At 40.8% G+C, this 13,850-nt stretch overlaps 1 protein-coding gene across 1 annotated transcript in view; it reads right to left on the bottom strand.

Annotated features, from left to right (window-relative positions):
- syne2b (spectrin repeat containing, nuclear envelope 2b) overlaps positions 1-13,850 on the bottom strand; it is a 119,392-nt gene that overhangs the window by 98,849 nt on the left and 6,693 nt on the right. Inside the window, 11 exon segments of the mRNA XM_069717467.1 lie at positions 147-311; positions 543-680; positions 761-874; positions 1,923-2,147; positions 3,355-3,455; positions 4,527-4,726; positions 4,983-5,185; positions 5,350-5,442; positions 6,220-6,297; positions 6,400-6,495; positions 8,166-8,227. Coding sequence (XP_069573568.1) covers positions 147-311; positions 543-680; positions 761-874; positions 1,923-2,147; positions 3,355-3,455; positions 4,527-4,726; positions 4,983-5,185; positions 5,350-5,442; positions 6,220-6,297; positions 6,400-6,495; positions 8,166-8,227 — 1,475 coding nt within the window.

Raw genomic sequence — 13,850 nt, 5'->3', positions numbered from 1 at the left:
TAATGGATTCCCAGATAGAGGCTTTCTTCTTTTGTGGTTATTTTTATATCCTGAAAGTGAAAAACCCTGCCTGAGGAACCTGCGTCTGTTACGTATTTTCATAAGTATATGTCATATGTTTAAGGCTGGAAGCAGTGAATGTTTACTTTGAGCAGCTCTTGTTTCTCCCTGGCTTCGTCAGCCGCATGGCCGTGGTCCTGAGGGTCGCCCTCTTCCTCGGCCAAAGCCCCCTCTGTTCTCAGCAGCCAGCGGGCTACAGTGTCCAAGGGGGCCGGAAGACTCATATCTAACTCAATTTTGTATTCACGTAGCTAAATGAAAACAGGGAGAGAGGTCACGTTTCATTGCAAGTAAATTCAGTCACTTTCAAATTAAAATGCATACAGAAACAGGTGCAGCGTGTAATGTATGAAACATATCCGTTTGAAATTTCTAAAAATGTATGAATGAAATGTATAAAACGCTTCAATGTATATAGCGAAAACTGTACGAGCTTAACAGCTTTATAAAAGCTCAGATGGGCCGAGAGATTTGAGCAGAACCTTTTCAGTGAGGGCGTCCCACGCCTCTCTGAGAGCCCGCTGCTCATCGCTCAGTTTCGGGGTTCGTCTCATCGTTGTCAACAGAGGCATGATGGGCCGTCGCTGCTCGTTAAAGGACACCACAAACGTCTGAAATACCTGAGAGAAGGAAATCAGCATCTTTAGTGACACTCTTGTGAGGTCAACTCAAATACGTAACATCCGCGCTAGTCACCCACATGGTATCTCTCCGAGTAGCTTTCTCCTTCTGTGGAGTCCCATCCCTCCAGCAGCTCGTCATAAGCCTGAGCCAGCCAGCATGTCACTTCCTGTGCCTTGCGATCAGGTGTCGCCTGAATTTATGGGAGACAGGGGAAAAAAAACAGTTATCGACTTCAGATAATAAAACAATTGACAAATTAAATATAGGTAGTAGTCATTGTGTGGTGGATTTAAGGGTGATTTTTTGTTGTTGTTGTTGTTTCAGTTTAATGAATACAAGTACAGCAAGAGCAACTATTTTAAAGTATATTTTTAGATGTGTTTTTCCAACTTGAACTTAAATCCCGTGCAGTGTACCCTGCAGCACACCTTGCACAGTCACTGCAGAATAAATGAGACCTCTTGGGGGGGATGAAGTAACAACATAGAGAGCGGGTTAAAAGCTCAGATATCTACAGCAGCTACACATAAACATGCTGATATCTTGTCAGAAACCGGAGATGACAGGTGTTGAGTCTCTGTCCGATCGGTCATGAGTCCTGTGACAGGCGATGCCAGCGGGATCTCGGCTGCACTGCGGAGTTGCCCCATGAGCGCTTTATTCATCACATGGGAGGCCGAGGACCACTCCCTCCGCTGTGGCTTTGGATTCTTTCCCAGAGAACAGGACAAACTAGTTTGATTCTGCATGATCAGTCCTGTTTTAAACCACCATGTGATTTGGAGGTAATCTTGGCTTTTAAGCAGATGAGTTTTGAGCAGAAGTCGCTGCAGTGCCAGCCCAACAAACGCCGCTCCTGCCGTGTCTTTAGGAAAGATATAATCTAAAGATATTTGTGGGTGTTGCAAAAGTTTGGTGGGGCTGACTTGCACTGTGTAAAATGACAGTAATGAGGCTGACAAGCCAGAGGGTTTCCAAACACACAGAACGAATGCAGAAAAAAAAATCAGTTCGTTCTAAACATTAGTAACGTAGCAGTGATGGGGGTGAGGCAAGTAAATTCAGACGTGACCTAATATTTTGTTTATGCAACCTTCTATTAAAGATCAATTGTTTATTACTTCTGTATATTAAATTATACTATATTTTCTTTTTTTTAATTTAATAATGCCTGTATTGTCTATGTGCTGGTACTCCCTAAAAATGGGATGATCTGCATTTCTCATTAACACCTAAAAAAGACAGCAGCAAAAATATATAATTTCCGAGGGAGTTTTGTGCTTGTTGTTGCTAAATCCCTTGTTCGGAAAGTGGAAGGTAAGTAGATGGATGAAAGGGGAGTAATAAAAGATGATGGTTGTAATAGTTTGGTCTACCTGTCGAAGAGGCGAAGCAGAAATAGCAGGAGTGTAGTGAACAGGCAGGTTGATAGGAGAAGGACATTTAGGAGTCAGGTATTGCGTCTAGGTGGGAAAAGGAAAGGAAAGGAAAGGAAAGGAAAGGAAAGGAAAGGAAAGGAAAGGAAAGGAAAGGAAAGGAAAGGAAAGGAAAGGAAAGGAAAGGAAAGGAAAGGAAAGGAAAGGAAAGGAAAGGAAAGGAAAGGAAAGGAAAGGAAAGGAAAGGAAAGGAAAGGAAAGGAAAATAATGGAAGCTGAGAAAAAGAAGACATCTCAAACAAAACAAAAAACACTAGCAAAATAAATACACAGTTAATGCAATTTGGATTGTACAATTTAAATACTGAATCAACAAATGCTCCGTAAATACTTGAACCAACCATACACGACTAACTGTGCTTCAGTTTGTTATAACCTGCAAAAACTCTTGGAGCCTCAACAATTCATCAGAGAGCTAATATAAATGTAGTGCAGATTAATCTGCACATGATGCTATAAACAGTTACACAGCAGACTTCAGCGTTTAAAGGACTATTTGCAGTAAATGAGTTGGCAGCGAAGAGTCATAGCTGAGCAGATGGTGGTGTGGAGTTGAGGAACAATACAATAACTGTTCTCCTGGAAAACACATTGCCTCTGGTTGACTACATTTAACGGATCCCCGCTCGAACACGTCCGTAATCATGTACACATGGCACATAAAAACTGATTGTGGCAACAGCTCCAAATCATCAGTGGAGCAGAAAACAATACACGATGCATTGATTTGGTGATTTACGTGTCACAACACCTTGAGAGCCGGGTTAAAAATGGAGCACAATTTAATGAAATGTGATTTTAATTTTTTTTAGATATCTAGATTTCATATCACTGTTATATAGTGAATAGAATAGTTTGGTGCTTTACACTGAAATAAAGCCATTCAAATACTGGTCGGAGAATATATATTGCGATATATGTAAACCCAGCATATTTTTTAAAAAACTTAAAAAATCTAATTATCCTTGATTCTTATTGTCTAAAATATTTTTGACCAGAAGTAATCAATATTTCCTGAGTAGGACTGGATTAGCTAGAGCTCAACTACACCTTAACTTTTGCCACTGGACAGCAGTAGAACAAGTTCAGTACTCTACCTGACCTGGTTGTCCAAACTCAGGGCTACCCTGACATTAAACCTCCTCTGCAGATGTTGCTGCAGATGTTGCTGCAGTGTAAACTGGCGCCCGATGTTGCTTGATTTTTGTGTAGAACATGATGCACTCATACAGACCTGCATTTCTTCCTCCGGCACCGGCAGGTCTCTGGAGTACTGCAGGAACTGAGCCACGTAGGTCATGATGGACTTCTCATCGGGGTCTCGAACGTCCACATCTGCATCAACATCACAATCCTCCATGATCAGCTTTCACGCTGCAACACCACTGTCAAAGCTGTAGACTTAAGACATGAGCGAGCTCCTGGAGCAGGTGGAGTTTAACGCTGGGATCTGAGGAATGGAGGTGGAACTTTTCTGTCCTTTAAACATGCAGGCGATCGAAGTCTGCTTATGAACCGACAGGCCGAGCAGATGAAACAAATGAGGGTTTTATGTGAGACTGAAGCAAATAAGCAGCGAGTGAGTCAGCAGACCGGCAGAACATCATTCCACATGCCCTCAGGCTCGCTGGGTAGGTCCGAATCATAGCAGTCAGCTGCCCTTTGCGCACACACGAAATACCGCTAAATAATTATGTAAGTATAAAGCATCTTTGGAAAAAAAGATTGTTTGTAGCAAAATAAATAGCTTGAAGGAATTAACTATGTCATTAACAAAATAATACAACATTGCTTTTGTGGAAAACATTTGCAGGAGTAAACAACTGACTAATACTGAGAATCATAATAAAAAGTGAAACTCATGGCCATCCTGCATGAAGCTGTGCTGTAAAAACAGCTGTCAAAATGTTTCTGCATCAAAATCGTGTCAAATTGCAAAGCAATTTAACAAGAAATTGCAAAAAGCGGCCATCCCCTCTTAATGTTTCCTGCATTCGAGTCAACAAACTCAAAAAATGACGACCAATGTTGAAAGACTGAAAGTGAATTTTACAAATAATGGGAAATTTAATAAAACGACCATTTAGCTGCAATATAGAAAAAAAAACCCCACTAAAAATGGTAATAACACATTTAGAAGTATCTACTTTTCATTTGGAGCTGACCATATTGATTACAATTATTTTACAGACAATTGGCTTTTAGTTTCAATAAATGCCGGCTGAAAGACCAGTGTCAGTTCAGAAAATTACTGAAGAGACTGAAGCTATCAGAGCACATATGAGATTAGAATTAAAGCAGTCAAATCCAATGTTTACCGGGTTTACTGAAAAATATAAGGAAAACTCACATACAGTTTAGTGTATCCTTTAAACGGATCACCTGGAATAAAGCTGCGTCACTCACCATCAGGCTCCAGCAGTTTGGGGATCCTCAGCTCCTTCTCTGCGATGCGGAAGGCTTCCTGCAGGTTCTGCTTGTTGCTTCTGGTTCTGGCTTTGGACAGATCCACCAGGTCGGGCCGCAGGGCGTACAGGATTGCAAGGAAGACCACTCCGCTCCTCCAGCTGGCCTTAAAGTCTTTCACACTTACCAAACAGCCAGCTCTGAGGGAAACAAATCATTTTATTACAATCATAATTAACAGGATTATTATTATTACTACTTACACAATTTAATTAAATCACACAAAAAATAAATCAAATCCATGGCCCACAAGAGAAGAGAAGCTCCCATTAGATGTTTCTCAATGATTCGGTGATATATTTGGCTGGTATATCAATGTAACCCTATATAAGCCCTAGACAATACATTTGGATGCCGCTTCGCTCCTTGATGTCACTCGGCTGACTAACTGCTCACTTATGGCACTGCTCCCGGACCCAGAGCAACAAGGCCTTCTTGGCAGAAACCCTGAAGCGCTTGTGTAGCGGCGAGGCGCTGGGAGGAACAGGGCTGCTGCTGGCCGAGCGACTCGACAGGGTGGAGCGAGTGTCCAGGCTGGCCAGGGACTCCATGGAGGACTGACGGGAGTCGAATGAAAGGCAGCTGGCCAGTTCCTCGATCTGAGAAAACCAAAAAACACTTAAAATTTCTAACATTTCAGGCATTTATATTTGTTATTTATATTTAGGAAATTCAAATAATGGGAAGGGAAAACACTTTCAATCCCCAAAGTAAGTATCAGAAGGATTGAAACACCAACATTTAAACAAGAAAGTAAACTCACGTGATACTGAAGGATGATTGTCCATATGAGGCCCAGGATGATGGATGGTTTGCCATCAATGATGTCAGGAATGTTTATGTTGACTAGTTTGATCTGAGGAGAAAACAGGAAACCATTTAAGAATCTCAAAGTTTCTATCAACACTATATCTAACAACCCTTGAGTGAGAAGATTGTGACTGATTTCTATGTTGTTCTCCCTCCATGCCTGAGGGAGGTGCTGTCCTCCCTTTCTGTTTTTGTTTTTTCAGGTATGCTGAGTTGCAGGTGATTGGACTGAAGACTGATGGCTCCCACTTTAAAATAACGCCTGCCTGATGTTAGCTTATAGGTGTAGTCCTTGGATCTGTAGAAGAGAGAGGTCTTTTTTGTTGACATTTTTTCTACCTATAGAAAGTTAGAGAGTTGGCAAGCGACCTGTACTTTCTGTTGTTTTCTTATGTTGACGGTAGGTAAGTTAGTTGGTTAATATTACAGATAGTTTTTCATCTACTTTTTCATCTGCTGTCACTGGTCATCCTTGTGAGTGGGAGAAAAGGGGGAGTCACCTGATGCTATAATCTGGTTTCCCCTAAACTGGGCATAACACTACTGAGGCATTGTGAAGAAAAAAAAAAATGCTTGTAGAAATCCAATATCTAATTTCATTCTTTACAAAAACTTGACTGACAGGATAAATCAAAAAAATGTTTGCCAAAAACAAACAGTCTGATGCGGCAGTTACAGTAATGTAGTTTTCATCAATGATATCAACTTGATAATTTCAAACTTTCAAAAGTGTGTCATCTCTCACGTTTGTTCGATGCACACAGTAAATTTCTCACGATAAAATTGGTGCCCGTATTCGGCCTCTTTTCAAATGCTCATTTACCGATTTCTTCTTGAGAAAGGAAAGCGCCTTCTCGATGTTGCTCCTGTGCTGAAACATTCCCCGTCCTCTCTCCCGACTCTGGAAAACACAACCAACAAACCCGTCAGTCAGTCATTCAGTCGGATCCCTACAAATGCTGATTGGAAAGCATTTTAAGCGCTGAGCTACGACGGGACTCACGATGCGCTGGCCGCTCATCACCTCCAGCAGGTCCAGCAGTTTGGAGCCATCACGGAAATCGTTGAACAGATCCTTCACCACACATGGTGGCCTCCTCTGTGTCAACGCAGACGCACACAAACAAACAGTTTTATTTGCAACATTGGCTTATGAACTAAGTATCTTCCAACCCTCCTTTTAGTTTCCCTACTACCCGAGTTGCACCACGTGTACATCGAACTTTAACTTTTACATATAAACCCTGAAGCCTGGTACAAATCTGGGCAAGAATTGTGGAAGCCACCTTTTAAAGGTTTTGTATATTTTAATACATTTGATGTAAAACAAAACAAAAATGAAAGGGGTTAATAATATAAAGCATGAAGACAAAATCTAAAAAATTACAAGGATTTGGAAGCCAAGACGCTACTCAAAAAAATATTTTTAAAGTTTTCTATGACACTCATCAACACCAAAACTCTGATGAAGGAAGTGTGAGAAATTTGTACCAATCTCCCAAAAGATTCCCAACAATGCAATCCAAATACTGGAAAATCCCTTAAGACAAGACTCTATGATGCATTTAACATGTGGACCTCCGCTTGCTTATAAAGAGTTTCCAGGATGACTTAGTCCTTGTGACATCCAAACAAAACCAATTAGCCAAACCTTGTACACGTGGTGATGAGGCCACACAGCAAGTCTGTTTGTTGGTCTCTAAAGAAAGGACATTTTAAAAGATGGGACATCGCCAGATAAGGGTGGTTATTGTAGTTGGAGTGCTTGCCTCTGGCAGGCCTTTTAAAGCAACAATATGGCAAGCACATAAAAACATGAGTCTGCTGCCATCCTGGACCAATCGGGACTCACTGTAAAAGAACCACAGGATACACACTTTCTATTTATTATTTCCCGCAGAAAAAAAATACCCTTCTGATTATGCTAACCCTGAATTTCGTATTTCACTTAGGACTTTCTAAAGCGTCCCAAGAGGTTTCCGTGAATAAAACTATTCACATGTGATACAACTCATTGTATCAAGGATTAACAATTATCTCCACCATGCAGTTTACAGGTTCCCGCCGGGACCGGAGCTGGCTGGTCGTGCGGTGGGTGGATTGAGGAGGTGTGGTCGGCGGGGCGGTCGCGGAGGGGAAGCAGGAGGGCGGTGGGCGGGTGGCCGTCTGTCGCTGTCTGTCTGTGTGCTGTGAACCTTGCTCCTCAATGCTATATTTATGTACACGGCTCCCCACCGCCCCACTGTCCTCCGCTGTCACATTCACAGCTGACCTCCGGCGTGGGGCAGAAGGAGAGCCGACAAGTCGTCTTGCTGACTCGTGTTTTCAGGGACAGTTTAAGAAAGTATTTGAGCAAATTCAGGCCGTGTTGGGTTTTCTGCAAACATAAGCTGCTGACGGGGGAAAGCCATCAAACGGTAAAGAAGAGGTTCAACAGAGGACTGAGGGCCAATACATTAAGGACAGTTACTGATAGTTTACAGATGTGTTTCTGTTTCTCTGGTTTTCCGGGCCAATTAACTGATGTAACTGTCAGTAGACTCACCGTTACACCCATCTATAAATCCCTCAGGAAACAATGCATCTTTGTATAGTCAGTATACTCGTGTAGACAAATGTCGCTCTCGCAGATGTTTTTGTGATCGCATGTATCCAGCACAGCAATTAATAACAAATCATCTCAAATACACGCACACGCACACACACACACACACACACACACACACACACACACACACACACACACACACACACGCGTCCCAGTCTGACCTTTGCCAGTTGAGCGTTGACCCAGTTGGTGAAGGTTCTCTTCTGAATCTGTTCTTGTTCCACTGTTAAAGAAGAAGAAGAAGAAGAAGAAAGACAATATACCAACTTTAACTTCCCTTATCACACATTCAAACCATAAATAACACAGCCGTTAAATCATTGGCCTTAAGGTCATGATGCTACGTTTACTATTTGTATTGGTTGAACAGAGTTATCTCAGTTCCTGGGATTTCGGATAATATTATCAACAGCAAGTGTGACATATGTCTCAGTGGTAAAGATAAAATAAGACTTTATGAAGCGTGTAGAAATTCAGTTCACAGCAGGAAAATTCAGAGGCCAGGAAGTATGAACAACACTGTCCTGCTGACTGCTTTCTGAAAATGGCTAACTCCAGGGTACACGTCACATTTATGTAATTCAACATTGGTTTCCTTTATGCGTGACCAAAACCTTTTCTGAAGCTTAAAGCGACAGTTTGACATTTAGGAAATAGTTCGTCGATTAGAAGTTTAACACCACCCTCACATCTGCACGGAAAAAAATGTAGGTGTAGCTATCAGCCTGGCCTCTGCATGAGACTGGAGCCAAGTAGGTTGCTGCTGGCATTGCTCTGTACCAAGGCCATAATAATCTAATCCTCACTAATCAACGCAATATATCTCCTTTGTTTAAGCTGTACAAAATAATAACACGGTTCTATGAACTCAACATGCATACTTAGGTCGGTGAAGCATTATAACTGTCACGGGTGAAACAGCAAACTGTGTTTACTTTAGTCAAAACCCAGGAGCATCAAATAGTCAGGTTTACACGGCAGGATCAAAAAAAGAGGCTCAATTTATTTAAACCATAGGCAGTCAAAGTGTTTTGCGTGCCTATTGTGAAATTAGCCGAGCACTTACAACTACAATAATATTGCTTTTAAAAGCAGATTATTAGTTCAGGCAACACCCAGCACTTTGACCAATCACTCTCGAACACCCGTGGGCAGGATAATCACAAGCAAAAGTATTTGATCTGTGTGTTGCCTGAACAAGCACAAAACCTCCTGACATAATGTAAGCCACAGAAGATGAGTCAACGGCAACAGCGTCGGAAAAACATTTAGTTCACATTTTAAAATGAATCTTAGAAAAATGCACAACCAAGAATCTCGCATGGATTTTGTTCCATAAATCTAGACCTATATAATTTGTTTATTTAAGAAATAACGTATTTTCTGTTTTTTGTTTTATAGTACCGTCAAATGAATATATAAGAGAAAACACAAGCTGGCAGCTTGCAATACATATTTGATTAGTTTTATGCATCAGCAAAATATTTGGAAACCCCCTCGCTCCCCAATGGACTGCGAAGATAATTGCAACGCAGTTTTACAAAGATGACGTGCACATATGACTTCGACTAAGAAATTGCAAACATACAACATATTTCTACTAACACAAATTCACAATGCATTTTTTTTTTTTTTTTTTTTTAAAGCCACCGATGCATTTATATATTTAAAATGAACATATATATGTGCAAAGTGTTTTCTTTTTACATTTTGAATGCATTCTGAAATTTACACTGACAGCTGCCACCTGTGGAGTTTTGCAATTTCATAAATGTGAAAAAGAACATTTCTGGCAAAGATTATGCACAATGCAAAAGGCCCAGTTTCAGTATTCTTCATTCAAGACTGAATTTGTAGAATGCCCTGAGGGGAAACTGCTATATACATTATTTTGCATTTAAAGAAAGCTTTTAAGAATGATCTGAAACTGTTTCACAACAGACAGGTTTGGGCTCCAACAAGAACAGTGCAGTTAAAAACATGCTGTCCACCACTCACCATTGTAAAGCTCAATGAAGTCATTCAGCTCAGTGACTGTATGAAGAGTCTCACATATAATCCAGTCCTCGTTCTCCATTATCCCTACAAGGTCAACTAACTGACTCGGTGAACATCTCAGTCAGAGCTTTCATTGTATCCGACTTTCATCAGATGAAATACTGCAGATTTTATCGCAAAGAAATTATCTGTGCTTCCGCACCATCTTTAAAACATCACACGACATCAGGTCAAATTAGTTCTGCTGCTGTTTTTATTATGTCCTCAATGATTATTTAACATTGTGCTGTTTGCTCGGTAAAAGAATCGTATCACACAAGCATAATTTATGCGACTACAAGCTTTTTTTTTACCTGACAATTATTCCTATCCTTGATCATTTCTTAAATTGCCTCATCGTTTAGCTCTTGAAGACATTAACTGAAGTCCAGCTGAGCCTTGACCAAACAGTTTTAGTTTACTGCATTAACTACAGCAACTCGCGGTCCTTCCTCCTCCCTGCGGAGCTCCAACTCTCCTTCAAGCTATCTGGTGCTCACAGATGCTTTAACAGACTATTTTCTGCGCTAATGTGTTTTACAGCAGGCCTCCTCCTGACTTCAGTACCACTGCAGTTTATTCTTAATCATAGGAAGCCCCTTTGATGACTCAGACTTCTTATTATAATTAATCTGGTATCATCATACAAGACACGGGGAGAGGGGGCGGGGTTGGTTTTCTTTGCCAAGAGGGACCCGGAAGTTGTTTAACATCTGGATGAAAGTGCTGCTGATCATAAATCTTCAAACCAACAAGCAATGATGAGCAACCTGAAGTTTGAGATCCTGGCTGGCAAGTCAAGAGGATGAGGAAACTGGAGAGCTGTGACACACTTGTCGAGTTTGCCAGAATAATTATTTTCAACAAACCCTTTATGGTCACTGTGACCACAGCTCTTCAAAATCAGTTCCTGTTATAGTTTTAATAGGGAAAAATGATTTGTGGATCTGCCTTGTAATTGGGATCCATTTTTAAATTGAATGGGTTCTTCCTCGGCCCGTGCTGCACCCTTACACCAAGTTTTAAGAATATGACGATAGTGTTTTTTCCATAATCAAAAAAAATCTAACAATCAAAAACACAACTTCTTCGGTGGAGGTAATAATGACAAACACATATAGTTACAATATATAAAAGTATCAAGACCTTATACAGTTCCACTTCCATTGCTTTAACATTTGAGCCCTTCTAATGGTTTCCAAAAGCACCCTCTGCTGTTGGTTCCTGGTATGACACACGAGCTGATGCTAATAACATCTCAGGCATCTCAGTAAAGTAAAATAGACAGATACTGCTACACAAAATTTTGCATTTAGCTGACAAGCTACGGGTACATTATCTTACTACCTGCATACTGGTTTCCTTTAGGTAATGGGCAACAAGATTGTTAGCGAATCACCGAGTCTAAATACCTAAAAGCCAATTAGAGAACAGCATATTTACAAAAATCATGTCCAGGGTAACTAGCAAAGAAGCACATTTTTCAATTACAACCATTAAGTCAATGCAATCATTGCTGATGTTAATCTTCTATTGTCACGGCTTCAATTTTAATCACTCAACGATTCCATATTTCCTGCAAAGCAGACATCTACCTGCTTCAATAAAAGGCCAAAACAGTGCTTTGCCTCCAGGGCTTTACTGTAAACAGTTTTTCACAGACATTAAATAAAGGTACAGTCTCTGGATAAGCGCTAAGCTGTTCTTCACTTCTACCGTAACTGGGTGCTACACAGGGCATTTTTAATAAAACTCTAAAAAAAATAATTTACATAGTAGAAGTAGAAGTAGATGCATGTATGACTTATTGAGAAAAGCCTGTATTTGTTTTATGAATACTTGCTGATAAAAACACTTCAAAGCACTTTATGTTCCCGAGCAGAGTTTTTTTTTCCCAAAGTATTAAAGTTTATGACGGGGTGAAAATCTTAATATTCTTAGACTTATATTTTACATCCGACTAACAGATGTCGACAGTCTCACTGCTTACTTTTTCTGTGTCTCTGTAGATCCACAATTAGCAATGCAATTAGGGCTAACATTTTGATATGCTGATAATGATAGGCACCATGTAGTGTGCTTTTACACCAAAGTTTAGATTGTTACAAATAAAAATCATTCCCAGAGAGACAAATGAAAAAAACTCACCCATGATGGGATAACTCGTGCTGATTCAGCAGGTTATGTTACAAGATCAGTAAACTGATAAAAATCAGTTTAAACTCAACGTCTTTTCTGTAGACACATGGTTTACCAGACTGACTCGGAGTGCTGCAGATCTATGGTTGCACATGAAGGAAAGCCAACGTTTCCAGCCTTCAGGTGAGTTCGGCCGGGCGCCGCCTCTTTTAAATCCGACTCAGAGCCGTCAGGCCTGTCCCAACATGACCCCGCAACAAGCGAGTCCTCGTGCTGCAGCATGGGTACTTTATGCCACATAAGGTGGAAAAAATTGGGTCAAATTGCAAAATTGAAAGTGAAAATTTGGATCTCCAAACCAACCTATCATGACTCCTGCACATGACTGAGACCCCCAAAAGAAATTGGCACCTGCATAATGATCGCCTTCATGGTGATAAGGTCTACATGCTTCATTATGTTTCCTCTCTGCAACAGCTAGTGTAGCCATGAAACACAACACATTCTGCTTTTGGAAAGTATTGTGTGTTTTGACACCAGTTAATGACTCTAAAAGCAGAATTACATGTACACTTTGTACAAGAAAATACCCTTCCGGACCCAATTGAGGCAAACATTTGAATACACCCTGTAGTCAGCTCCAGATTGATCTATTTTTGGTGACATTCTTTCATCATTACCACTTCAAATATCCTCAGAAAAAAAACTCCTATTAAACTGGCTGGCTTGTCATGGGGGTGGCTGGGCTTACATCATCCTCTCTGCACATTGTAACAGCTGGACATTACAGAGCTGGAAAACATTTACAAGGCTTTAATGAAAAAATAGAAAAAGATGTGTTCTGAATGTGGGGAGGAAATGGGGAGGGCAGGGGGATAGGGGAAAGGGGGGGTCATGTTCTAATAATAGGTCATTGGAGAATCCTGCAAGAATGGACACAAAAAACTGAAGAGAAGGAAGAGAACTGAGGCGGGCGAATAGACAGGGCGGTTGGGAAATACGTGAAAGACACGCAGAAAAATCAAATTCAAAATCAAGATCAGATGGAATAAAAACATTGCCACAACTTTAAAATTAAACCACCAGCGAACCACATTACCGGAGAAGTATAATATAACAAGCTGGAGATCAAGCTTAAAACAAAACCTTCCTGCAAATGTCACACACACCCAACAGATCACATTTTGCCTCAGACGTCCAAAAATGCCCTGGGAGTTAATGAGCGAGCAGCGTTTATTATCTCCGCCGTCCTCGTGCTTGCTTTCTGTCTCGTCTCTTCCTCTCCGGAAGGCTCTTTGCAAATTATCTATCGTCTCTCTGAGAACAGGTATTCAGTTTCAGCAGATTAAAGCGAGCGTGTCCTTAAAAAAAAAAAAAAAAAAAAAAAAAAAACGTGACAAAAGTGAAAAGATGTAGCCCAGAGGGGACCGAGATGAGGTGATCAGACTGCTCTCTTGAATGAGACACATAACTAAGGCTTAATAGGTATTATGTTGCCACAGCAACCATGATAAAACACTGACATCGAGACCGAGGACATTTCTTTCTTTCTGGACTTGTATGACCTCAGACTTCTCTCGGGGCGGTCTGAGGTCAGAAACAGTGAGTGTTTATCCAGTTTAGCTTTAAATGCTTGTAGAAGTCAGTCACCAAATCTATTAAAGTGCCAC

Source organism: Brachyistius frenatus, unplaced genomic scaffold (genome assembly GCF_029030835.1).
Source record: "Brachyistius frenatus isolate BFR_SWC_R1_liver_20210118 unplaced genomic scaffold, ASM2903083v1 Contig_175, whole genome shotgun sequence".
NCBI classification, from domain to species: Eukaryota; Metazoa; Chordata; class Actinopteri; family Embiotocidae; genus Brachyistius; species Brachyistius frenatus.
Note: the sequence above shows the minus strand (reverse complement) of the source record. Positions and strands in the feature narration are given on the sequence as shown.